The 26,405-nt window shown below is 44.4% G+C and overlaps 1 protein-coding gene across 4 annotated transcripts; it reads right to left on the bottom strand.

Moving 5' to 3' along the window:
• Positions 1-773: 773 nt before the first annotated feature.
• On the bottom strand, positions 774-20,608 carry LY9 (lymphocyte antigen 9). Of its 4 annotated transcripts, XM_079911926.1 has the most exons (10): positions 20,501-20,608; positions 16,224-16,550; positions 11,973-12,248; positions 11,112-11,450; positions 9,673-9,942; positions 8,481-8,588; positions 7,436-7,489; positions 4,114-4,394; positions 3,684-3,755; positions 774-1,598 (listed from the first exon to the last, which is right to left on the bottom strand). In XM_079911926.1, exons 1-10 carry the CDS (start codon positions 20,502-20,504, stop codon positions 1,530-1,532), a joined length of 1,800 nt encoding a protein of 599 aa, XP_079768052.1. In that variant the 5' UTR covers positions 20,505-20,608; the 3' UTR covers positions 774-1,529. The 4 variants fall into 4 exon arrangements, with proteins under 4 accessions (XP_079768052.1, XP_079768053.1, XP_079768054.1 ...); XM_079911927.1 differs by lacking the exon at positions 11,973-12,248; XM_079911928.1 differs by lacking the exon at positions 16,224-16,550 and having other exon boundaries at positions 20,501-20,555.
• Positions 20,609-26,405: the final 5,797 nt, after the last annotated feature.

The following is a 26,405-nucleotide window of genomic DNA, read 5'->3' as shown; positions in this document are numbered from 1 at the left end:
GAGAAAGTGTCAAGGGTAAAACTTGGAAAATATATGCAAAAGGAAGGGCGGGGGGAGGAGCCGAGGCACCTATTCGGAGCTGAGCTGCTCTGTCAAGGAGTTTGGTGAGAAGAGGGAGTGGGAAATGATAGGGGTCACAGCAGGTCAGATGAATACCAGAGATGTGGACTGTTGCCTGCTGCTGGCCTTTCACATGTCCTGAGTTGCATAGCTCTTGAACCGGCCAGATTTGTTTAAGGAGCAGAATAGATCCTATGGGCCCAAGACCTTTTGGGATGCTCTATTCTGGAGTGTAATCACGTATATCATTATCATCTTACATGTCTTTGTTGAGCTTCTGTGATAAAGCCTTACAAAGATGATTATCCATGCAATGACCAGCCAATGAGCAAAGCAGTAATTAAGCTCCTGCTGTGTAGGAAGCACTGCCTGGCTCCCTGGGAGTACTCACTTCAGGCCGCAGAAGTCATACTGACCCCATGGACCATGTGCAGGGGCGCGTGACAGCAGAAGCACAGTATTCAAAAACATAAACGGGCTGCAAAGCACATGTAACGCAAGTGGACACGAGGGTATCATGAACATAAATCAAGGGCCGTGTAACTTACAGGCAGGGGGACAGGGCTGAGGCCACAGTTTGGGGGAGAAGAGAGATATTATGCCTGTTATGCATCCAGACCTGACAATAAGGAGGGAAATTCTCTTGGGTAAATACGGGAGGCTTATTCAGAAGAGGCATTCTAAGCACTTAAAAAATATATCAAAAGAGCAGTACACACAAATGGTTTAAAAAATATCTGGCAGTACAAAATGTATGCATTTAAAAAATCCCCAAGCCAGTCTAGTTCCCTCCACAGAGGCAGCCACTGATAAGATCTTTGTATTTCCTTTCAGAGCTTTTCTTTACCTATATAAACATACAGTTATTTTTTATCCAACCGGTAGCATATGATACACACTGTCCAAGACTTTGTTCTTTCCATTAACAATGTAGCTTAGAGCTCATTCTATATTAGCACATGTTAGTCTTTCCTTTCCTTTCTTTACAGAAGTGGCAGGTTTTGCCATCGCGTGGGTATACTTTCACGTGCTGAACCAGATTCCTACTAGATGGACACTTAGGTTATCTGTAGCCTTTTATTTAAAAAAATACTACTGTGGTCATGATTTCACCTACATCTTTGTGTCTGTAAGTGAGAATATCTGTTGGATTTATCTTAGCAGCTCTTTAGAGGAACATGTGAAGGTCCAGGTCCCCTTCAACAACATGACAAGCCTTGGCAGAGTTCTGAGGTGTGCATCTGAGCTGAGAGGCAGAAACAGTATGAGCATGCAAGGAGACAAATGGAGCCCAGAAGTTGTCTGATCTGCTAATGGGTTTGGGAAGTCATGGGGGTGAGAGGAAGGGGGAGCCACAAATCCAGACATCGCTGGAACCCTGAAGGAAATTCTGAAGTGCTTCTGCCTGCGGGAGCCCCAGGCCCTGTTAGGTCCAGCACTCCAACCTCATGCAGGGAGGCAGCTGCATTTCAGGGAACATTTTCATAGGTAGATATTTCAGGAGACTCAAGAGCATTCTGTTGCGGTGCTGGTACCACCTGTGAGCCAAAAGACACACAATAATATGGTTAATAAAGCAATTATCCAAGCTGATGACAAGCATTTACGGAGAATCTCCTAATGGTGAGGGCCATGCGCTAGGCTCTTTGGAAGGGAGATATGAGACAGTTTAGTGCAGCAAATTGAGGGTGTTCCAAAATGACAATGAAAGGCCTTGCTCCCAGGAAGCTACAGTCTAATGATCCCAGTCTCTACCCTAGCGAGAGAAACAATGCAGACATTTATATAAAGATAATTCAGGTGATAGAGGCTAAGTTCCAAAGTAATAGTCCAAACCATTAGACCTTCATATTCCAAGGGTTCTGAGGCTCCCTTGTCTGACAGTGTTCAGGAAAAGCTCTAAAGAGAAGATGAGACTTGAGCTGATGCAGAAAGGAGGTTAAGTATCATCAATAGCTTGGAAATAGCACAAACCTTCTTTGAGATATCATGCAGAGACAAGTGTCAGAAAATAACTAAAGTAGGTTTGAGAATTTCCTGATCAAGTGGGAAATAATGACCTTAGGAGACCCAGAACCAGAATTCCTGGTCCTGAAAATTCTGAGGGCAAGGAATAAATTCTTTCTAGAGTTTGGCTGAGGAAATGCACTGATTTCCACTTATATTGTGGGTGAAGGTGGTTTTAGGGGTCTTGAGTTCCTGGAGTGGTGTGGGAGTCATGCAGGACTGACCAGACAAGGTGGGGGGGGGTGTCACATGACCATTCTGAAACTCAGAGCAGGGACTGCTGTCCATGACTTTAAGATTGACCAGTATTGACCCAAACACAAAGGGCCAGGCCCAAGCAGCTTCAGTGAACGTAGTGAACAGTACAGATTTGGCCTTGAGGACAAAGATAAAGTTCCTAGCTGGCTAGGCATTAGGCCATGCTCTAGAAATCAGGACAATGAGGCAGAGATGGTTGAACCAAACTGTGTATTTGCACAAGCGTTTACTGAGCAAATTCTATCCATCTTTTAAGACCTCATCCAAATTATTTTTTTCATGAAGCCTTTCCTGGCTACCTCCATGCATAGCTGTCTACCATTTCCAATGTCCGAAAAACCCTTGGGAACTGCACACAGTGCAGTTTTCTCTCATCATATTTTCTCTCATCTTTCAGGTGACTAAACCAATCCAACTCTCCTACATCAAAGATAGATAACAAGTCTTCAAAGTCAAAAGTGGCGCCTTAAACATATTTGAATCCCCGTAGCCCTCAGCCCAGTTCTGGGCAAACAAAAGGTATTCAATACATATCTACTGATTGATTCATCAATCACAGAGAAGTAGCATAATTGAAAAACTTTGAGAGTTAAAAAAAAAATCTTGTTCGCACAAGTCTTCTGGGGGAGACTTGAAAGCAAGTATGAATGGACCCAGTATTTCCAGGAAAGTGAAAGTGGAGTGGACAGCCAGATTCAGATCAAGGTTAATTGTTGAAGACGTTTCAGGGTTATTTAAAAACTCCTTGTGGTTTTTAATATTGAAATTCCAACCACTATCTGTGTGAACTGAGGCAAATTTAATTTCCTGAATCTCAGCTTCTCTGGCTACAGCACACTTGTAGAGTTGTTTTAAGGATCAGATGAGAATATGTTTGCTAATGTTTTGTAAACTGTAAAACTTTATATAAACTTATTATTAATGGGAAATTCTAAGCTTAAGGGGTGTTTTAACACTCTAATGAAACCAATGTGCTGTAGTTAATAGCACATATTCCAAAAAATCTTGGCATTAGACTGTTGGCTAATTTCCAATTGTTTTGGGAAGTTGCCATTTTGATGAATTAGAGATAGATTTAGAAACATACATGGACCATACAGTGTTTGGGTTTACAGACTGTTATTCTGGTAGTGTTAAGATTAATCAATATAAGATATCATTAAATTAATTAGAAATGTTCAGCTTTTGGCCACACAGAAGTAAATCAGGAATATTTGTTTCAGCATCTCTGTGCACCATGGAGTGTGTCAGGGGGGGACACAGTGATGGAACTTGAGCTCCTCTGCTTTCAGTTAAAATGGTCTGGGCAATATTTCCTCACTTTATGGGCCTTAGGATACAGAGAAAATTGTTCTCACCTTCTGAGGTTTCTGTATAGAGCAGTAGATTGTGGCTGACTTCTCTTTCTTCTGAGGAACTGGGGTCTGTCCCTGTAACAGACCAGCACCAGGATATCCATAATCACAGACGAGAGAGAGCTTTCCAGAGATTCGCCCTCAACTCGCACCCCACCAGGTTCTGATTACACATAGAGGGTGGGAACTGCCTTAGTGCAGTGGAAACAGTGCCTCTGGTTTCCCAGCACCTCCCTTATTTATGGCTCAAGAATGGGAGCGAAGTTCCTTTATATCAAGGGACCCCAAGGTTGGTAAACATGGATAGAATCACAATTCTCTGCCCTTGCACCGCTGGTCCTGTCCCCCAGTTTGGAGAGATTAGTCTTTCAGGTTACTTGATGGTCCTAGAATGGGGAGGGGGAGGGAAGATGTACTGATCAAAAGAGCTCACCTGAAAGTCAAGGAACAGCTGTGTATACACAGTTTCCCCTTCAATCGCAAGCGCTGGTGTCGTGTCATCTGGAGTGACGAGATAATACTCTGTTTGCCCCTCAGAGTCCGAGTCATGTCCAGCGTCCTCCTGAGTGACCAAATCACACACCTGGTCTCTTCCATTGACGGGCTGGTGCATCTCTGTCCTCTCCTCATCCTCCTCAGTTGTCCCATTGCTGTCAGAGCTGCTGTCGGAGACGTGCCTGGCGGTCTTAGGGAAAGTGTCCACCTTCTCATACCCTTGGGAGAGCATGGAGCATACTGTGTGGTCAGCAGTGGGCTCTGGAACACATTCTGCAGGGTTGGTAAAGTATGTACCAGCCCCCTTCTCTCTCTTGCTTTGTGCAAGGATCCAAGCTGCTCTGACTCCTAACCCCAGATGAGGCCTAGAGAACTGGAGGAGAAGGTGTTTTCCTGTTTTCCCTCACAGGACTCCATTCCATTACCCCTTCCTTCTTCCTTCCAAGCATTCACTTATTCATTCATTTGATAAGCATTCATCGAGTGTGATATGTGATGGACTTAGGAGCTCTCAGTGAGCAGGACTGGCCCCGTTGAATAAACAATCCTAACTGCCATGACAGGTACTCTGGGGAAACACAAAGGTGAGTTAGACCCGGTCTTGAAGGAGTACACTGTCTACCTGGGGGTCAGATCTATGCATAAATCAACTAATGTAAGGCCAACTGTGTCATAGGAAAAGTATGAGGAAAGTGCAGAAGTGAGAGGAGATGGTCTCTGGTTAGGAAGCAGAGAAGAACTTGTGAAGTGGCAGAATTAAGGTAGGCCTTGACATTGGGGCAGGACTTTGTTGAATGACAGTGTGTTCTTGGTGGAAAGAACAGCATGATTAAAGGCAGGCATGAAACCTGAGGCACCCTCTCTTTTGGGAAAGGATGATACTTAAAATATTTAACAACCACAATGGTTTGGGCATAGGACAATCAGAATGGGTACCTGCTACGAACACCTGGGTGGATGTCTACTGCCTTCGGGACGTATCAAGCAACCCATTCGATCTAAGTGTAGAATAATAATGGCTCACATTTATTAAGTGCCCACTATGTGTCAGTCACTGTTCTAAATGTTTTTCATGAATAAATTCATTTAACCTGCATAAAACCCCATGAAGCCTAGACGATAACTATTCTTATTTATGTTTCACAGATGAGGAAACTGGAGCACATAAATGTTAAATATTTGCCCAAGTAAGTGGGAGGGCCAGGATCTGAATGCAGGTAATCTGGTCCCTGGTGTTCTTAACTGCTACTCAATACTGCCCCCTATGCCCTTTGTGTAGGAAAAAAGTAGACAAAAGGTGTCCTGGCCCAATCCTGAGCAATAATCATAGTCATCACCTATTGAGTGCATACTGTGGGTGCTGCCCCACGCAGTCCTCACAGCAACTGAGAGGTTGGTGCCTTCATTTTGCAAAGTAAGGAAACTAAGGCTTAGAGACTGAATTGCCCAAGATCACTAAAAAGGAGGAGAGCTAGGATAAAAACACAGGATTATCTGACCTCAGGACTCATACACATGACCACTAGATTGTCTTGCCTTTTGAGTAACAGACAAAGCCATGAGGAGCCATTGATGGTTTTAGAGCAGTCAGAATTAAGCTTTTCAAAGGGGGAGCAGAAGGGATAGAAAGGAAGAGTTCTGGAGCGGGAATGGCCAGTTAGGAAACTATTAACAATATTTCAGGGAAGAAGTTACAAGGAATGGGAATGTCTGTTAACAAGGACTTGTTAAATAAATTAAGGTACATCTGTAGAATGGAATCAATGGGAGTCAGTCTTAATCTACGTACGCTAATATTGCTAGGATCTACTGTTAAGTTAAAAAAGCAGGTTCAGAAAAATGTTATAGATGGCTCCCATATGTGTAATCAAAGGAAGAATATATGGCTTGTAAACGCGTTAAAGTGCTCTGAAAGGATTTAGACATACACATATCTTAACAATGGAGGTCTCTTCAGGGGTTTCTGTATAGAGGTCTGGAGACTGGGATTTAGAAGGAGATTATTTTTAATTTATACCATGTGAATATGTGACTTTTCAATTAAAAAAAGAACCTGTTTCATAAAACAAAAAATTGATGACAGCATGAACTCAGGCAGTGGCACAGTCTCCAAAGAGGAAACTCTGGAGAGATAGTGGAGAAATAAAAGAAGCAGACCTTGGGCACTGAGGAGAGGTGCTGGGGGAGGGAGGAGGGACAGGGATGACAGTGGTATCCCCAAAACTTTTTTATTCCTCCTCCTGTGCCCAGGGTGCCAAGGAAGGAGGGTTCAGGCTAGGGGAGACCAGGGTCTGTTCTGCCAGCTCTAAGGAGGAAGCTGGTGGGAAACTCCAAAGTCTAACCTCATTTCCATTTCATGCCCCCTTTTTCTTGGTTACACTTTCCCATCAGAAAAGGCTGCAATGTTGGATTTCTGAGCCCCTGGCTCCCCCACACATTCCCTCCTCCTATTCCATCTCCTTGGGGCATCCCCTCCATGAGAGGTGACATAGGGGTTTTTAAAGCAGGGTTTGACTGAGTGGCCAGAGTTTGGAGATTCCTTAGAACTCCAGAGCTTCAGAGTTCAAGGTGGTAATTTAGGACACTGAGATTTGGGACTGGGAGAATAAGGAACAGGCATCTCAGCTCTCCACCCCAACACTCATCAGAACAGCTCCACTTTTACGTGCATTGTGATTTGGGGGTGTTGCATAATATTTTGTTTGAAGAAAGCATTCCTTAGCTTTTTCGAAAATTGGAAAACCACTGCCTCAGTAATACTTATGGGTAATAGGTATCTAAACAGTCTTATGAGTTTTAATTTCAACTAACTTTTAATTTTGCTTCAGTCACAGATATACTGTTTCATCTGGTCTTTGTTTCTCCATTCTTGGAGTGGAGACAGTAAATTCATCCTCATCACGGGACACATTCCAGTGATGGCAGTCAATACCTGAGGAATCCTAGAGACCCCGGAGGAAGGACTAGTTCTCCTAGCTCTGGTTACCATCTTTCAGGAGTTCAGTCTGGTTGTGGCTTTTGTTCTCCAAACCACCTTCCTTTAGCATGCCGCTTCTCAGACTTTAACAGGCATACGATTCACCTACAGATCTTGTTAAAATGCAGATTCGTGTTCAGTATTCTGGGGTGGTGCCCGAGAGTTGCGTTTCTAACAAGCCCTTGGGTGTACCCACGTTGCTGGTCACACATTGAGTAGCCACACTCTGGAGCTTCCATCTGGCCTGGGAACCCCATAGCCTGTGTCACTGGTGATATATTACCTGGTGTGTCAGCTGGAGCCTCAACTTGACTGGATCTGAAGGCTGGGGCTGAACCTGAGAAATCAAGTTAGAGAAGGATTATCATTAGGGCTGTGAGGGGAGAGAGTCTGATTCTGTGAGAGTCAAAGGAGAGAGAGAGAGATTTCTGAGGACCTAGGGAAAAGGCTTTAGGGAGGAGAGTGAACCCTGATGTGAGCACAAGCCCATGGGAAATGTTGGCCAGAGTCTAGGGTCATCTTCAGCTGAGGAGAATTCTCTGGAGTTTCCTGCCATCTCTCTGGAAGGGAGAGCTCTAACCCCTCTGTGGTAGCCACTCATCAGGTTGGTTTGCTGGCTCACAGTAATTCTTCCAGGGACCCTATATATTCTAACCAATCTGTTCTTTCTGGGAACTACTCCATTCCCACTTCAATACTGACATTCTAGAAGGAGCTACCAATCACAAACACTCATTCCATTGCCCACAGTGATTAGTCCAAGCAGTAGTCACATGACCTAAAGCTGAGCCAATCAGAGAGATTTCTGAGGTTCTTCAAATTCGAGTTGGAGGGGAAACATCTTTTTCCCCTTCCTGGTGTCAGAACTACTAGTATGTGTGAGTCTGGAGCTACCAGTTGCTGTGTTTTGGTACATTCCACCCCCACCCCTTCCCTTCAGCTGGCTGTATTAAGAGAGTTAAGCTGGCTTATAGGGAAAAATAGGGATGAGAGATGGAGAGCTCTGGTGGCTTTTGAGTCTCTGGTGACATTTGTCTCTAGGCCAGCTCTTCTCTTCCTTGCCCATAGACTGATTATGTGAGTCTCCAAATAATAAACCAGTCCCCTTGCACCTCTCCCCACCCTTTCTTGTCTAAGCTAGTTTGAGTTGGGTTTCAATTATTTGCAACTAAAGAGTCCCAGCTGACACTCCTCCCCTATCATTCTGAGAAGAAATGAGGTCTTGGGAGAGAAGGGGTAGGAGGGAATTATGAGAGGACAAAGAAGTCTCCAGAGGTCCTAGGGAAATGGCCTCGTACTGGCAGATATCATTGATCTCAGAAACTCACATCGTCCTTTTTTCTTCCAAAAGCACCAGCCAGAGATCCCAAAGCACAGAAGGGTGAAAAGAACCATCAGGGAGATCCCAGACCAAAGTGCTGTCCTTCTCTCAGGTCCTGTGAAGAGGAACTGAGTGATATCAATATAAATAACAAGGGAGTTGGGGCAAGCAAAGGACAAAACATAAAGGCCATCCTACCTGCCTCTTAAAATCCCATACTATTGCAGGAAATATTCCTTTTCATTCATTCATTCTACAGCTATTTATTGAGCAGTCATATTCCAGGCAAGAAATTATAGCAGTAAGGCAGACACTGTCCCTGGGTAGAGAGGTTTATTGCTTGCCCAGTGTCACAGAGTTTTAAGTACCTGAGCTGGGATTTGAAGGCAGGCTGTCAGATCCTAAAACACCCTTATCCATCACACTACACTGCCCCTCTCTATAAATGGCATAAGGACAGTTCTAGAAAGTGAATCCAGATTACTATTGATCGGAGCTCTAAAACCACTTGCCAGACACAGCCTGACCCAGCATTTTCACATCCTGGGTAGACCTTCCTTTTTTTCTACTTCTCTTTAGGGAAGAGCAGAGCACAGAACTCAGAGCCTCAATCCCGCTTCTGCTGTGTGACCTTGGTTAGTATGACTGAGGAATTAAATTGTCTATTTAATTTTAATTAATTAAAATTTAAATTAAAAATCAGCTACTCTATTCCTTATTGAAAAACTGATAAGTATATTTGGGACAACTCAGATATAAATATATTTTTTCAACTGCAAATTTTATGAAATCTGAATACAGATCAACTACTGCCCATGAGAATTTAGCATCTGAATTAAGATGCGCTGTAAGTGTAAAGTACATACTGGATTTCAATGACTTAGTACAAACTGAAATGCAAATTATGTCATGAATAATTCTTTGTATTGACTACATGTTGAATTGATGATAGTTTGGATTTATTGAGTTAAATAAAATATATGATTAAAATTAATTTTACCTGTTTCTTTTTGCTTTTTCTAATATGACTATTAAAAATTTAAATTACCTATTATAATTTCATTATATTTCTATTGGAATGTGCTGCTCTAAAGACTCACTCACACTCCCTCACTGCACTTTATAAAGAACCACTCAGAATGAAAACTCTTGGGTCCACGGACTTAAGGCTCTGAGGTCTGGCTGAACAGGAGAGCAACCTGGACAGAGGTCCCTAGAAAGAAACTGCTGGGAGCTGTTGCTGACAGGATTGCTGGCTCTGCATGTGAAGTTGGGGTGTTTTTCTCCACTTCTCCAGGAGACACTGAGGTGAGCTCCCCCTTGGGACACAACAGCTCCTTTCTGTAGGGGGCTCCATCTGTATGTCACATTGTGTCCACTGTCCTCCACTGAGCATGTCAGGCTGATCCTGCAGACGCCGTCCTCTGTGAGCCCGAGGCTCCTGGTGACTTTTGGCTTCCTCAGCCTCCCTATGTGAGGAGAAAGGCAAACCAGATGTGGAGTCAGGCCTGCACCCTGGGCAGTTACCATTCAAAATATATTCATGAAGTTGTGGGTTGACACTGCCTTAGGGCTGGGAAGGTGCCTCCAGGAGTGCACCTGGACTTTTCTTGGATAGATCTAAAATCTCAGACTCATCACTTTACTCATCTTTGGTCCTTGGAAATAGAGGGGTTAATGAAAAGTGAAAAAAGATACCCCATCATTCTATACAGTATACTGTGAAGAACAAGCAAACCAATCAACACAAATAAGCACAACACTTCCAAGTGCACTGAGGCCCTTCAAGGCTTACATTTTGAGGTCCCATCATCTAATTTGTTTCCTTACGTGAGATAAGGAATATGGAGAGGTGAGCACAGCACTGTCACAGAGTAAGCACTTAATAAATGTTAACAATTTTAAAAGCAGCGTAAGACTGGCACTCTTTGTTCCCAATTTCTTATTCTTTTTGCTGGATCGTCTTCCTGGTTCTTTGATACCTGAGTCACAGTAGGCAATAGAAGTGAACTAGCTGACTTACATATTTTAACAGGACCATGGACAGTGACTCTTTTCTCATGTACTGAGACACCAACATGCCCAGGCAGGGGATAGGTTGACCATGTCTGAATGGTAGAGGTGAAGGAGCTGGCAAATTTAAATTATACAAACCGTCCAGCTAAGCTTCTGTGAAGCACAGGGCTGAGGAGGAAGACTCTGAGTTCTTTCCCTCACACTCAAGGAAGCCAAGTAGCCTTCCAAGCTCTTGGAGGTCACAGGACAATAAAGGCTTTCTCCTCAGTCTTCTATGATTTTACCCAGCCAGCTCTGCCTTTATGCAAAATGATAATGTTCTATAAAAATACAGGTTGGAGAGTTCCTTGTCCCACCCAATAATCAATGCAGGAGGACAGGGCAAGTACCAGAAGTTGGTTGATTGAGGCTTAACTGGAAGCCTAGAAGAAGGGGGCCTGGGCTAGGGGAATTTGCTCAGCTGCTGATTGTATTGTCCTCCTGTGAACGTACTGGTGTGAACTCAGTAGCTGTCCTGTGGGTCTGAGGCATTTTGTAGGAGGAGGGAGGTGGGCTAGGCAGCAAAGAGGAGAAAGCTTTCAGGGAATGAATCGAATGATGGGCGCTCTACTCAGAAACTTACGGTAGATGCTCAGGTTGATATGTTTTGTGCTGGCAACTCTGGCGTTTGAGCACACATAGGCGTGGTAGGGGCCGGCGTCCTCCATCTTCAACTGGCCAATCTTTAGGGAGTAGTCCTGGCTGGAGACCCACACCGTGCTCTGATTTGGGTCCTTGAACTTAATGAGTTGATTGGCTGTTGCTTCTTCTCCCCGCTCTTTGCTGATAATAGAGGTGTTAAACATCCAGACAACGTTGTCTATGTGCTGACTGTCCGGGAGCGCCAGGGACAGGGTGATGGATTCCCCCAGGATCCCCGCCACTGTCTCCCCCATTGGTCTTCCTCTGGAAGCTCCTAGATCTGTAGCCAGAGGTGAGACATTGCAGTTTCAGCCACTGGTCTCGATCCCTTGACCCTCAGCCTGCCTGAAGGGGACTATAGCCTGATACACCCTCCTGCCCAGGCCTCCTTCCCCCTTTCTCTGATGAGGCATCCCTGCTGCTTTCCCATGACCACTTGTCATGCACAGGTATGCACCTGGCTCTGCCTATTGCATACCCAGTCCTATCCTGCCCTCTCTGCCCTTCTAAGGACACCCTAGGAGACACCCCTACCCAAGCAAAGAGCAATCTGGATTTCTGCATCCATACTCTCTTTCCCTCTCTTGTGTTATAGACCCTTGGAGTTTCAGAGTGCCCTGGGAGTTCCCAAGTCCCCTACCAGTCTCTCTCAGGCTCCTGAGGGTAGAGAAAAAGGGATTTTCGGGCCTGTTCTCTTACCTCCCTACCTCATCTGTGTCCTGCCAGAATCCTGGGATTTAGACTCTGTAGCTGCTTAGACTGTTTCTGGAATCCCCTGGAGGGCCTCAGTGGAGCCAGTTACCTGTACAGAACTGCCAGGCATGGACAGGGCGGGAGCTGCTCTGGCTGACGGGGTTCTTGGCTCTGCAGATGTATGGCAGGTTTGGGTCACAGGGCAACCAAGAGATGGTGAGACTAGGCCCCCCCCAGGATTCAGAAGCATGGGGATCCCTCGAAGTCCAGTAGTACTGAACATCTTCCCCTGCCCCCTTCACGGAGCATACAAGGGTGATGTTACAGGAGGCGTTCTCAGACATGTTCACAGACTTCATGGTGACTCGGGGTTCCTGCAGCTGTTCTGCAGGAACAAGGGCAATAGGAAGACTATTCAGACTGCTTCCCCAGCAGGAAAGGGCTAAGGGAAAAATATGGTGTTGGTAGAAGAGCTGGGGGCCAAAGGAAGAGGCCAGCATTATCTGTTCCAGTGGCAAGTCTTTTTTTTTCCTCTTTGTATCCCATGCAAGCTAGGTTGATTGCCTTTCCTCAGTGCTTCTGTAGTATCCTCTACAGCTGTTATCACCGAGACTCAACACGACAATAGTCTGATTATTCTCTCTCTCCCCCACCAGTTAGTGAATTCCTTGAGGACAGAGCCAGTGTCTGTGTCTGAACATCTAACATCTGCCTGGTCCATGAAAGACACTCATGAATGTTTGGTAAATAAATGGATGAATGAGCCAGCCTCAAACACGGGAGATTTGGAAGCTCTGCCTCTATAATTTGAGTTGCCCTTGTCTTTTGGTCTAGATTTGGGACCCACTGTGCTTCCAGACTTTCTTCCTGGTCCTCTCCTTTCCTTTTGTTCCATCTCCTCTGTTCACAGCCTGTGTGTGTGTGTGTGTGTGTGTAAGTTCATTTTCTTTTTTGAATAGGCAATACATACATAAAATTGAAATTGCAAAGATACAAAAAGGTACATATGCACACACAAAGAAACAAGCTTTCTTGCCCCAGCCACCTAGTTCCTCTCCCCAGGAATTATTGTTCCTGGAGGCAATTACTGTTATGAGATTCTTGTTGATCTTTCCAGAGATATTCTAGTTGTAGACACATATATATAATAGCACGCTGTACATATTGTCCTTAAGCTTTTAAAAATTTTAATGATATATCTGGGAAATTGTTGTATGTTAGTACATATTAAGTTGATTCATTCTATTTCTGTTAACTGCATAGAATTCCATTTCTTTAATATATCCAGAGCACCCTAAAAAATCAATCAGAAAGGTCAAACAATCCAATAGAAACACGGTGTTATAGGCTAAATTCTGTCCCCACAAAGTTCGTATGCTGAAATTCTAACCCCAAGTACCTCAGAGTGTGATTGTATTTGGATATAAGACTGTATTTGGAAACGGAGGTAATTATTTTAAAATAGGGTCATTAGGATGGTCCCTAATCCAACATGTCTGGTGTCCTTATAAGACGAGGAGATTAGGACAGAGACAACACAGACAGAGAGACAACCATATGAGGACATAGGGAAAGAAGGTGGCCGTATGCAAGCCAGGGAAAGAGGCCTCAGAAGAAGGCCTCATGACCAGCCCCAGATTTGTGAGAAAATAAATCTCTGTGGTTTAAGTTACTCAGTCTGTGCTATTTTGTTATCGCAACCCTAGCAAACCAACACAGATTTTGGCACCAGAACTGGGGTGCTGCTATAATGAATACCCAAAAATATTGAAGTGGCTTTGGAACTGGTTAACTGATAGAGGCTGGAAGAGTTTTAAGGTGCATGTTAGAAAAAGCCTAGATTGTCTTCAAGAGGCAGTTCATAGAAATATGGATGTTAAATGTGATTCTGGTAAGAGCTCAGAAAGAAAAGAAGAGATCTGTAAAGAAAATTTCTACTATCTCAGAGATAGACATATTATTGTCAATATAACATTGATAGAAATATAAACATTAAACGTGTGGCTGGTAAGGTAATAGTTGAAAATGAAGAGCCTGTTATTGGAGGAAAGGTGATACTTATAAAGTGGCAAAGAACTTAGACAAATTATGTTCTAGTGTATTGTAGAAAGCAGAACATTTAAGTGATGAACTGGGTATTTAGTTAAGGAGATCTCCAAGCAAAGCGTTGAGGGCACTGCCTGTTTTCTCCTTTTGCTTGTAGTAAAATGTGAGAGAAGAAAGATAAATCGAGGAAGGAATTGTTAAGCAAGAAGAAAGCAGAATTTAAAGATTTGGAAAATTCTCAGCCTATCTATAGAGCAAAAAATGAGAATTTGTGTCTGGGGAAAACACTGAGAGTATGGATAGACAATGGTGTAATTCAAGGATCCAGTCAACCATTTCAGTAGAAATTCTGCCACCTTGGACTGAAGGGACACAGATGGGACAAAATGAAGGAAGGCTGTCAGATTTCGGGGATTTTACAGGATAAGCCAATAGAGATGTCCAGCTGAGACCATGCTTTATCCTTCAAGAAAAGGGAAGAATGACCCCAAGGGCAGTTCAGGGGTCGACAGGTCTGCCACTGGCACCACAGGCCTACAGGTCATAGGCCCAGGGGCCGTTGGTGGCGTGGTTTCCTCCTTGGTTCCAGGGGGCAGGGCTGCTGGCCAGGGCCCAGGGCCAAGGAGGTGTGGTTGCCACCCCAGTGGACCAGGAGGATAAATCATAGAGCCAAAGGGGATTATTCTCAGATCTAAGAAGATGTGGAGACTTCCCTAGTGGCGCAATTGTTAAGAATCCACCTGCCAATGCAGGGGATACGGGTTTGAGCCCTGGTCCGGGAAGATCCCACATGCCGCGGAGCAACTAAGCCCGTGCACCACAACTACTCAGCCCGCGCGCCTAGAGCCCATGCTCCACAACAAGAGAAGCCACCGCAGTGAGAAGCCCGCGCGCCACAATGAAGAGTGGCCCCTGCTCGCTGCAACTAGAGAAAGCTGAGATGCAGCAACAAAAAACCCAATGCAGCCAAAAATAAATATATAAATAAATAAAATTTATTAAAAAAAAAAAGAAAATACATCATCAAAAAAAAAAAGATGTGGTACATATATATACAATGGAATATTACTCTGCCATAAAAAAGAATGAAATAATGCCATTTATAGCAACATGGATGGACCTAGAGATTGTCATACTGAGTGAAGTAAGTCAGACAGAGAAAGACGAATATCATATGACATCACTCATATGTGGAATCTAAAAAAAGGGTACAAATGAACTTATCTACAAAATAGAAATAGAGTCACAGATGTAGAAAATAAACTTATGGTTACCAGGTGGTAAGGGGGGGATAAATTGGATTGACATATACACACTACTATATATAAAATAGATAACTACCCCAATAAAAATTAAAAAAAAATCAAATAGAATTTGCCCTAATAGGTTTTAGACTTGTTTGGGACCTGTGACCCATTTCTTCTTTCAGATTTCTCCCTTTTGGAATGCAAATGTCTATGTTGTGCCTGTCCCATCATGAAAGCAGGTAACTTGTCTGGTTTCAAAGGTTCACAACTGGAGAGGAATTTTGCCTAGGATGACTTATACCTCAAGTCTCACTTATACATGATTTAGATGATATCTAGATAAGACTTTGGACTTGATGTCGGAATGGGTTAAGACTTTGGGAGCTGTCGAGATGAGGTGAATGTATTTTGTGAGAAAGACATGAGTTCTGGGGGACCAGAGGGCAGAGTGTTATGGGCTGAATCAAAATTCATATGTTGAATTCATAATCCCTATTACCTCAGAATGTGACTGTATCTGGAGATAGAGATTTTAAAGAGATAATTAAGTTAAAATGGGGTTATAATGTGGACCTTAATCCAGTATGACTGGTGTCCTTGTAAAAAGAGGAAACTAAGACACAGACAACACAGATAGAGGGACGACCATGTGAGGACACATCAAGAAGGTGGCCATCTGCAAGCCAAGGCATGAGTCTCAGAAGAAATCAAACTTGCTGACACCCTGACCTTGGACTTCTACCCTCTAGAATTGTGAGAAAATAAATTTTTGTTGTTTAAACCACCCAATCTGATCTTTTGTTATGGCAGCTCTAGCAAGCTAATACAGATGGATGGATAAAGGATATTAACACAGAGAGAGAATCCACATGGCAGAAAACAGAATTCAAATAGCTCTTAAACACATTTTGGCTGTTCTTCGCTCTTGACATCTGTATTTATGGAATTGGGGGAAAAGGACCAATGTGATAGTTCTCTTTGTCCTAGAGAGATTAATTCCTGGAGAGGGAAAAACCCTGCTTTTAAAAATAAAAGGTCAAAACCCACAGACACTCTCTGGAACTCACCATAGATAGACAAGGTGAATTTCTCACTTGTGGTGACTTTAGAATTCTTTTGGTTTATCTGGGCATTGTAGGATCCTGCATCTTTCAGAGTCAGCTTGTTGATAGACAAGGAGTTGTCCTGGGTGACGTTTATTCGCCCCTGGTAGCTTTTGTCTATTAAGATAATCTTTCCGCTTGCATCTGCTAAAGCCAAAGCTTGTTGGGGACCACTCCAGGTGATGTGCTCAATTTCTGCGTCTACTGAAATGTTCAGGGACAGAATCACCGAACCCCCTAGAATCCCTTTCACCACTGTTGGTGTTGAGTCCTTTTCAGAGGCTCCTAGCCCTGCAGAGAAAAAAGAGGGACTTGGAGGAGGAGCTGGAGTCCTCAAGCCAGCGTTCATTTGTTTGTTCATTTATTCATGCATGTGTGCATTCATTCATTCAATAAACACATATTGGTAATAAATGCCAGGTGTTGAGAAATGAAATGATATTTTGGCTGTCCTCCCTCTAGGTCCATTTCTTAGCAAATGGACCTCATTCATCCATTCATTCACTTCCCAAACATTCTCTCCCAGGAATGTAGCTACAATAATCAGTAAAACAGACTTTATAGGTTTCTATTCCTACAGGGAAATTAGCATTGTGGCTTTCAACGAATTTCTAAATTTCTCTGAGAATCAGTCTACACATCTGTAAGACAGAAATGTTCACACCTGTACCATCTTCCTCCAGGAATGTGGTAGAGATGAAATAAAATCAGGTTGCTGTAAATCATAAAGAACTAATGAAGTAAAAATATGGAGCATCTTTAAAAAAACAAGATGGATTGATGGATGGCTAAAGGGTGGATAGATGAATAGGTGTGTGATAAAGGAAGTAAAGTAAAACACCAGTGATAGAACTGAGCTGGGAGGTATCTGCGTGTTCACTGCAAAATTCTTTCGAGTTTTCTATACGTTTGAGAATTTTCATAATAAACTATTGGGAATTAAAGGAGCATCTCTCGCCTCTATTATCACCTTACCTTTCCCTCTTTGCCCATGGATCTCAGCCTGACTTTGGCTTGGCCAGGGAAATCTGGTCTGTGCTTGGGAACAAGGTTTGGGGTTGGGAATAGGTAGGTAGCATTGATTCAACACCTGATTTCCTCATCTCAGGAAAGACCCGGATCTCTGATAACCATTGTTACTAAGGGCTCCAGCGGCCTGACATTTGGCCACGGCAGCTTATTTCCTTGTAGAGGTCCTGTGAGTATCCTCTGGGTGACCCCAACCTGGATTCCCAGATTCCAGGACTTCTGAGGCTCTAGAGAGTGCTCTGTAAACCCTAGACCAACTCAGATGGGTTCAGGACCCAGACTCCACCAGGAATTCCGGGTGGAAAAATATGTAGAAAATGTTAGAGAGAGAGGAGTGTCCAAAGTACAGCCTGGATGGATGGGAAAAGGTTGAAGTGTGTTCTGAAAGCCTAAAGGTTACGGGTTCCGTAGACACAGAGAAGAGATTGGTGCAGGCCAAGGGGGTCTCTGCCCAGACCCGCATCAGCAGAGCGCTTGGACCTTGTGGCGTGGTAGCTAGGGAGGACACAGGACTAGGAACCCTGGACACGAAAGGGTCAGTTCAGGTGGACTCTGGGGGCAGATTCAGAAGACAGAAGCTTAGCTGAAGTGATGTTGGTTTGAGGTTGCCTAAAAGAGAGCTCTTCTCATCCAGAAGACACTGCTTATGATTGCTATGTGTGTATTAGGCACTTTGTAGAAATCACTTCACTTAATCCTCAAAATTATCTGATAAGTAGTCCAGTTTTTCTGATAAGGAACTGAAATTTAGAGAGTTTAAGCCACTTGCCTGAGATCACAGGTTTGGTCAGTTGCAGAGCCCAGATTCTATGTATGTGATGCCCCAGGGTATAGAGGCCAAGAGCACTGACCACCCCATCCTGGAAGCCCAGAGGTGCTGGGTCTTGGCTGGGCTCATATGAACATGTTTTGACATCATCGCTCCTCACATCAACGATAAACAAAGCCTCTCATACTGTCAGTGGGAGGAGCAGGATGTGGTCCTGATCATATTGTAACAGAGTGTTACACAGCTCCCTGCAGAGTGACAGGAGCCCCAGGTATCAGCCATCTTATTTTTTTTATTTTTTATTTTTGCGGTACGTGGGCCTCTCACTGTTGTGGCCTCTCCCGTTGCGGAGCACAGGCTCCGGACGCGCAGGCTCAGCGGCCATGGCTCACGGGCCCAGTCGCTCCACTGCACGTGGGATCCTCCCGGACCGGGGCTCGAACCCGTGTCCCCTGCATCGGCAGGCGGACTCTCAACCACTGCGCCACCAGGGAAGCCCAGCCATCTTATTTTTTAACTACATCATTTGACAAATAATTAAAGGGGGCTTCAAAGATTGTGATAACTGAATTTGACTTGCCCATCCTTGAATAGTGTCTGAGAATAATGTACTTAACAGTGATTATCATAATAACAAACATAGCTTCCACCAACTATGTGCCAAGCACTGTACACATACCATCTCTATTGATAAAACAGTCTTGCATAATACATCTTATTATTTGTATTATACACTTAAGAAATAGAGGCTCACACACCTAAGAAATGATGGAGAAAGGACTTAATTTCAAATATTCCTGGTACTGAAGCTGGGGGCGAGGGGCCAAAACTTTTCACCCTACTGCCTCCTAGGTTCCGGAAACAACTCCTTGGAAACACAAAAGCCTCAAGGAAACTCCCTTCTAGACCCAAACAGTGAGGTTTGAGGTAACCCTAATTGGTGGAACCAGACAGAGGGAGAGGTCTCTTTGCCCTGAACTGTTTGAAATTTCCTGCATTGACCACCTGAGGCTTGGAGGTCGTTGGATGTGGCTAATTCCAGGTTTATCCAACATAACCAAGAAGCACCTCAAGAGCTGGGTGTGGATATAAACAGCCTGCTGCCACCTGTGTTTTTATGGTGAGAAAAGATGAAATAGAAAGTGAAGGGGCTTCCCTGGTGGCGCAGTGGTTGAGAGTCCGCCTGCCGATGCAGGGGACACGGGTTCGTGCCCCGGTCCGGGAAGATCCCACATGCCGTGGAGCAGCTGGGCCCGTGAGCCATGGCCGCTGAGCCTGCGCGTCTGGAGCCTGTGCTCCGCGACGGGAGAGGCCACAGCAGTGAGAGGCCGGCGTACCGCAAAAAAAAAAAAAAAAAGAAAGTGAAGAGAGGGGGCTTCCCTGGTGGTGCAGTGGTTAAGAATCCACCTGCCAATGCAGGGGACACGGGTTCAATCCCTGGTCTGGGAAGATCCCACATGCCACAGAGCCACTAAGCCCTTGCGCCACAACTACTGAAACCCATGCGCCCTAGAGCCCATGCTCTGCAGCAAGAGAAGCCACAGCAATGAGAAGCCCGCACACAGCAACGAAGACCCAACACAGCCAAAAAAAGTGAAGGGAGGTCAAACTAAAATTCAGCCTTGAGGTCTAGGCTCCCTCTACCCCCATACATGCATCTAAGAGTTTTCTAGAGTTTTCCTCACTGCCCATCCCCACCTCTATCCTCACTGCTGTCAGGTCCTTAGTGCTACCTGCATTATCCTCCCTGAATCCCTGGTGAGGAAGAAGGATTCCAGACAGATAGTAACTGTCACAGTCCCAGGTGGTTGAGATACACCCTGGGGTACTGGGTTAGCTCTGCCCACTGGAGAGGGGTGAGCAAAGATGAAATAGAAAGTGCTCTTGAGAAATGTTTCTCAGAAACTAGCAGGACTTGGGCCTTGAGGGGGAGGTAGGATGGTGGGGAGAAAGGATATTCACATAGAAGCCACGTAGCCGAGGGCAACCAGACCATCTCCAGATCCCTAATGAAGCCTCCATACATGTGATAAACAAGGCAGGATGTAGAAAGAAGCTCGAGCAGTTCTATCCCTCCCTAGGAAATTGACAGGTGGCTTACCCTCAGGACAAGTTCCCTGTATCTCTCTGTGTGTTTTACCCACAGTGTATAGGGAACAAACTCATCACCCAGTATTTCTTAGCAGGAAGATGTGAGGGTGAGAGGAATAGAGTCTGAGCCCAGAGTTATTTGTGACCGGGGCTAGAATGTCACCTATTCATGGTGTGTAACTATGCATACTCACACACACACATACAGAGCTCAGAGTAAGGTGGAACTTGCAGAATAATTACCAAAAGGAGAAGAGTTTCCTGCTTTTATCAGTTAGAATCCCCAGCAGAAACGTGACCAGCCTCAGAGGAACACCAGTAGCAAGCGGCGGTGGCCATAGTGTGGACTTACCCATGAGCAGGAAGAGGAGAGGGATCCACAGAAAGGGAGAGAATATGTGTGGCTGACTCTCTGGTGGCTTATTGGAGAGAGTTTGTAGAGCCCAGCCATCTGTTTGTCTCCCTGGGCTCGCCATGATGATCTGTTTTCAGATAACACGCTGAAGGAGGAAACACCACAGCTTCCGCAATTGCATGTGAGTGTGTGTGTGTGTGTGTGTGTGTGTGTGTGTGTCCCAGGGAGGGTTGTTTATACCCAGCACCACGGACTCCTCCCACATGCTCAGGCTGGGGTACAGGTCCCGAGTCTATTAATAACCTTCATGGGATTTGCAAACCAATAGCGGGTATCACTTGCTTCAGCCTCAGCAGACTTAGGTTCTAAACTTGGCTCTGAAGATGCCGCTTAAAGATCTCTACCTCCTGGTATTCATGCCCTAGTGTAATCACCTCTTCTTGAGTGTGGGATAGATTTTGTGACTTGCTTCTAGTGAGCAGAATGTGGCAGAAGGGATGGGATGTGGCTTCCATCTTGGGCTCTCTTTCTCCACCCCCATCCCTCCTTGAGCTCATGCGAGGAGCCAGGTATTATGCTGTGAACTGCAGGCCTCCAAGATAAGGAAGGCCTCCAGCCAGCGTCCAGCATGGAACTATCGGCTCTGGCCAATGGTTGATGAGAACCTGAGGCCTGCCAAGAGCCACAGGAATGAAACTGGAAGTGGATCCTCCCCTAGGAGGGCCTTGAGGTGACTGCAGCCCTGGCTGACACCTTGACTGTAGCTTAACGAGGGACCCTGAGCCAGAGGCACCCAGCTAGGCTGTGCCTGGATTCTTGATCCACAGAACCTGTGAGATAATAAATGTTTATTGTTTTAAGCTGCTAAGTTTTGCAGTTTGTTACACAGCAATGGATAACTAATACAATGGTCTAATAAATTCCCTATTTTGCTTAAGCCAGTTTGTGTTGGCTTCCTGTCAATGCAACTGAAAGACTTTGAATTAATCCTGAAAAAACACCAGGGAAATTGTGCTGAGGATGGATGTTGCAGGTAACGGCTGTAGAACTGGCTGAGTTGAGAATTAAGTTGCAGGGGGTAGCATAATTCCCTTTATTTGCCTTGGGAAGCTGACTTCTTTTAATTGATAGTGTAATAGCTGGTTAAGCTGTAGCTTGTTGTATCTTGAGATTTATATGTTTACTTAGACTATAACATTAGAGGACTTAGAAAACTTCAGGATGGTGGAGTGTGTGGTTTGAGCTAACATTCAGTGAGTGCTTCTCGGGTCCTAGGCCCTCTTCTAAAACTTGACACAAATTAACTCATTAGTCCTCACAACAGCTTTATGAGATAGGTATTTTTTTTATCATCTCCACTCTATAGATGAGAAAACTGAGGTATAAGGAGAGTAAGTAGCTTGCTCTGAGTTTTGTAGTTACTGAGAATTTGAACCCAAGAAGTCTGGGAGGAAGGAGGGAGAGAGGGGGACAATTAAGATAATAGGCCTCTGCCCATGGAGAGCTTCTTCAGAGGCTGGTCATGAGCTGATGCTGTACAATCCTGAGAGGGAAGCCCTCCTTAAATTTGTGCTTTAGACACCTCTCTCACCTCACTCGAGTACTGGCCCTGTGGTTAGAATGTGGCTTCCTAGAGAGAACTGCAGGACATGGGGCCAGGAACGGTTGCCGCAGCTCAGATAGAGAGTCTTACAACCTAGGAGCTATGGACTAAATGTTTGTGTCTCCCCAACATTCACATGTTGAAGTCTAATCCCAAATGCGATGGTTTTAGGTAGTGGAATATTTGGGAGATGATGAAGTCTTGAGGGTGGAGCCCTCAAGAATGGGATTAGTGTCCTTATACAAGAGACCCCAGAGAGCTCCCTCACCCCTTGTGCCATGTGAAGACACCTTGAGAAGATGGCTGTCTATGAACCAGGAAGCAGGCTCTCACCAGACGCCAAACCTGCTGGTGCCTTGATCCTCGACTTCCCAGCCTCCAGAACTGAATTTCTTGTTTATAAGGAACACAGCCTATGGTATTTTTGTTATAGTGGCCCAAATGGACTAAGACATAAGACTACAGGCAGTGATGGTCCAGCAAGTGTTTTTAAGCAGAGGCATGGCCTGACTCAAGGACTCAAAGAAAGATTACTCCAGCAGCAGAGTGGAAGGTGGATGGAAGGAATGAGACTGAGATATGAGAAGACAGGTCACTAGGGAGCCCAGGTAAGAGCATGAGAGTAGGGACAGCCTGGATGGGAAGAGAGAACAAAGGTGGGAGAGGGTTCAAAGATATTGTTAATAATAAAAATAATCACTAACATCTGTTGAGTAATTGCTGTGGGTAAGGCTTTGTGCTTGGAGTTTTACATACATTTTCTCTTTTAATCCTCAAATCAACACTATTTGGTTGGTACTGCTATTATCCCCATTTTAGAGATGAGGAAACTGAGGCTTAGTGAGGGAAATGTCATTGGAAGGACCATCTTTGAAGTTGTGAACATAGGTAGACGCAATCTTGTGATAGAATCCAAATGAAGTATCAGTTAAGGATAGTAATTAAGTACAATAAAAATCTAAAATAATGCGAGTTTTGATATAATGCAGTTGGCAAATGGGGTCTTGTACTCACCCAGCCCCTGTCTTCACACAGCGAGCGCTAATATTCTCATTGGGCCATGGATGCAAAGACACCTAGTGTTGGGAAGCAGAGTGGAGGCAGGTTGGTCCCAGCATCTCCAGTTTCTCAGTGTCCTTGTACCAGGCCAGCAAAGGGTGCAAATGACTGGAAAGTCTGGAACCCCTGCTACTGTCCTGGAAATCCAGCCAGTCATAGGCTCCTATTTAATGGGCATTGCCTTCAGGTAGTATCAGACTCCAGCCTGGGCTGCAATTTGGATCCTGCAGTCATAGTCCCAAATTTAGTTGCATAGATTCACCATGAGCCCCAAACCAGCCCTTCAATAACTTTGCAATTAAGATGACCCTGCATGTTACATAACTGTATTTTTTTGACTTTACTTTTAATGTTATGTGGGGTTCTAATATGTACTATTCCTAAAGATTGGAAGAATATGAAAAGAGTATAGAAGTTTGGCAAGTTCAAAGCTCTTTACACCTAAATGGAAAGAAAGTTAAATATCTTAAGAGCAAAAAGAAATGCAAAGGAAAAATCAAGTTCTGTAGTTGCAGGAAGGGGAAAAATTAGGTAATATCACAGTGTGCAAATTGAATCTAGGGGACAAGGGCATGAGACCAGCCTTTTAGAGGGCATCAACAAAGTAAATAAAGGGACCATCAGCTAAAGTCTCAGTGATATCTGATCATTAACCAACTGTCCTTGGTTGAGAAAGTGGCCCAGGGAATAGCTGGGATTGAGATGATTGTTTCCTTTGTAGCTATGAATCTTTCAATCCTGGAAAGATAAGGAATTCAGAATAGACATGTTCAAGATATCAGTTAATACTTTTTGTTTAAGCATATGTATTGTTTAAGAAATTCAGCTTATTAAAGTTATAGTTAACTTTGTGGTTCTGATTTGAACTGTGTTAATTGAGTAATTGATTTACACTTTGATTTTAGTTGGAAATCTTAAGTATATATGAAGTATTGAATATTTTAAAACCACTTAAGAATCACCATATTTAAAACTTTAATTATTAGATTTATAAGCTCTCTTTAAGTATTTGGGGAGGCTTATTTGTTGATTAAAATACTTTAGAAGGAAATTAAATATATGACATTCAATAGTGAGGTTTGAAGTCCTTAAGGGAATCAATTTATACATTTGTAAAATGAGTCAAATATTATCAGTAGCCACTAAAAAGGGTTACTAAAAGTTTCCTGACTTGTAAATGGAACAATATGTTCGTAAGCTGAACTGGCCTTAAGGCTGACAGGTTTTTAATTTGTCTGTTCGGGTTTTTTTTAGTAAATTGAATATGAATTCTTTTTTTTTTCAAAGTATTTGTTTATTTGGCTGGGCCAGGTCTTAGTTGTGGCACACAGCATCTTCGTTGCCACGTGTGGGATCTTTAGTTGCAGCATGGGGGATCTAGTTCCCTGATCAGGAATCGAACCCAGGCCCCCTGCATTGGGAGAGCGAACTCTTAACCGCTGGACCACCAGCGAAGTCCCTGAATATGAATTCTTAAAAGCAGTATAACCTATGAATGATTTTTTTAAGCACTAAAACCACCTTCAGGGAAATAAATGATAGTGGGGGAGTCTTATTTACTGGAAGGTAGTTTGCTAAGGTCACAGGGCTAGAAAGCAGCAGAGGCAGGATTCAGATCAAAAAGCTTCACACACACCCCACTGCACCCAATCCCTCCTGACGCTAAATCATTCACATAACTTTATTTTTCTATTGATGTGACTTTCCCACTGGCCTGTGGGCAACATGCTTGCAGAAACTTCTTTTCATCTTTGAATCCCCAGTCTCAACACAGTGCCTTTGCAGCTCCCAGCAGGAGCTCATCCTGTGTGTGTTGAATAATTGAGCGAGGAGAACCTGGTGAGAAGAGCATCCCGCAGCACCCTCAAGAGAGGGTTTCAAGTAAGGAGTGTTCCAATGTCAAATTCCACCAAGAGGTCATATAAGATAAGGACCAAAGAATCTACAGGATGTGACTGATGGGAGACCGTTGGTGATGTTCTTAAAAGCAACATAGATTCTCTTCAAGTCTTGTCGGGGCACCTAGCCTCCACACACGGAAGGCCAGGGAGATACTTATCAAAGTCCAAGGAATAAAGGAGCCTTACTTCTGACTAGATTGTGACTAGTGACAGGTGACACTAGTCACAATCACATTCTCATGGAGATGTCAGAGGAGCCTGCATAGTCTAGCAAAGCCATCAGGACTCCTTGGTGTGGAGGGGAACACCAGGACTTTTCACACAACACCCTCAACCGTACCACTAACAGGGCAAGAGAGTAAAATGATATCTGGTCGTCCTTCGTGGTTGGAGGCAGAGGAGGTCCCAAAAGTCTTGTCCCCTGGATTCTTCCAGCCTTGTTTCTGTGCCTAAGAAGCTACAGTCAAGCCTGTGCCTTTCCCATTTTTGTCTCTGGGCCATTCTGGGCTCGTTCTTCTCTGCCTGTTGACTCCGTGTCTGCTCATGGACTTACCAAGCGTGTAGGAACTAAGCCCTTACTATATGCTGATACTGAGCTAGTCACTGGGAACTGAAAGGTGAAAAAAGTAGACCTTACCTTCAAAGGGCTGAGAGACTACTAGGAAGTGTATGCAAGTAAGCAGTTGTTTATGGGAGAGCAGGATGGGTGTTACCATAGAGGCTAGTAGGGGGAAACTGAGAGGCCCAGAAGAGGGCAACTGTTCTAGTGTGGCGTTTCAGGCGAAGCCTTTCTCAAGGTGGTGATGACTTTAGTCGGGGAACAAGAGGATATTAGAGGGAGGCAGGTGAGCCAGGTGGCAGGGACTAGGGCGGTCCAGTAAGCCAAATTGCAGGAGTCAATTTACAAGAGTGAGAAATCATAAGGTATGTGAGGTGGGAGTCCAGGCGTGAGGCTCAGGGACACCATGAGGCCGAGCTCATGTAGGGAAGCCAGCAGATCCTGAAGGATTTCATCTGTCAGGACTGTGACCCTGGACTTTACCTTGTAGGGGATGGGGGACCTTAGAAGGATTTAAAGCAAGGCTGAGACAGCGTCAGCTTTGGCTTTTAAATAGCTCACTCTGTTACCTCTCACACTTCTTTCTTTCATATCCCCTTATTTTCATAGCATGTGACTCAAAAACTACATGTGATTAAAGCAGTGAAGTCTAAAAATGGGAAATGTTTGTGGGCTGATATTTACATGCACACGGTCCGTCAGCTGCTGTGAGGCAGGCCAGTCTGCTGCATATTGTGGGCCTTTCTCTGCGGTGGTCCTTGCTCCTCCTAGGTCTTCTCA

This window comes from Stenella coeruleoalba, assembly GCF_951394435.1.
Source record: "Stenella coeruleoalba genome assembly, chromosome: 1".
Taxonomy (NCBI): domain Eukaryota; kingdom Metazoa; phylum Chordata; class Mammalia; order Artiodactyla; family Delphinidae; genus Stenella; species Stenella coeruleoalba.
The sequence above is the reverse complement of the archived record's forward strand: the minus strand, read 5'-3'. Positions and strand labels throughout refer to the sequence as shown.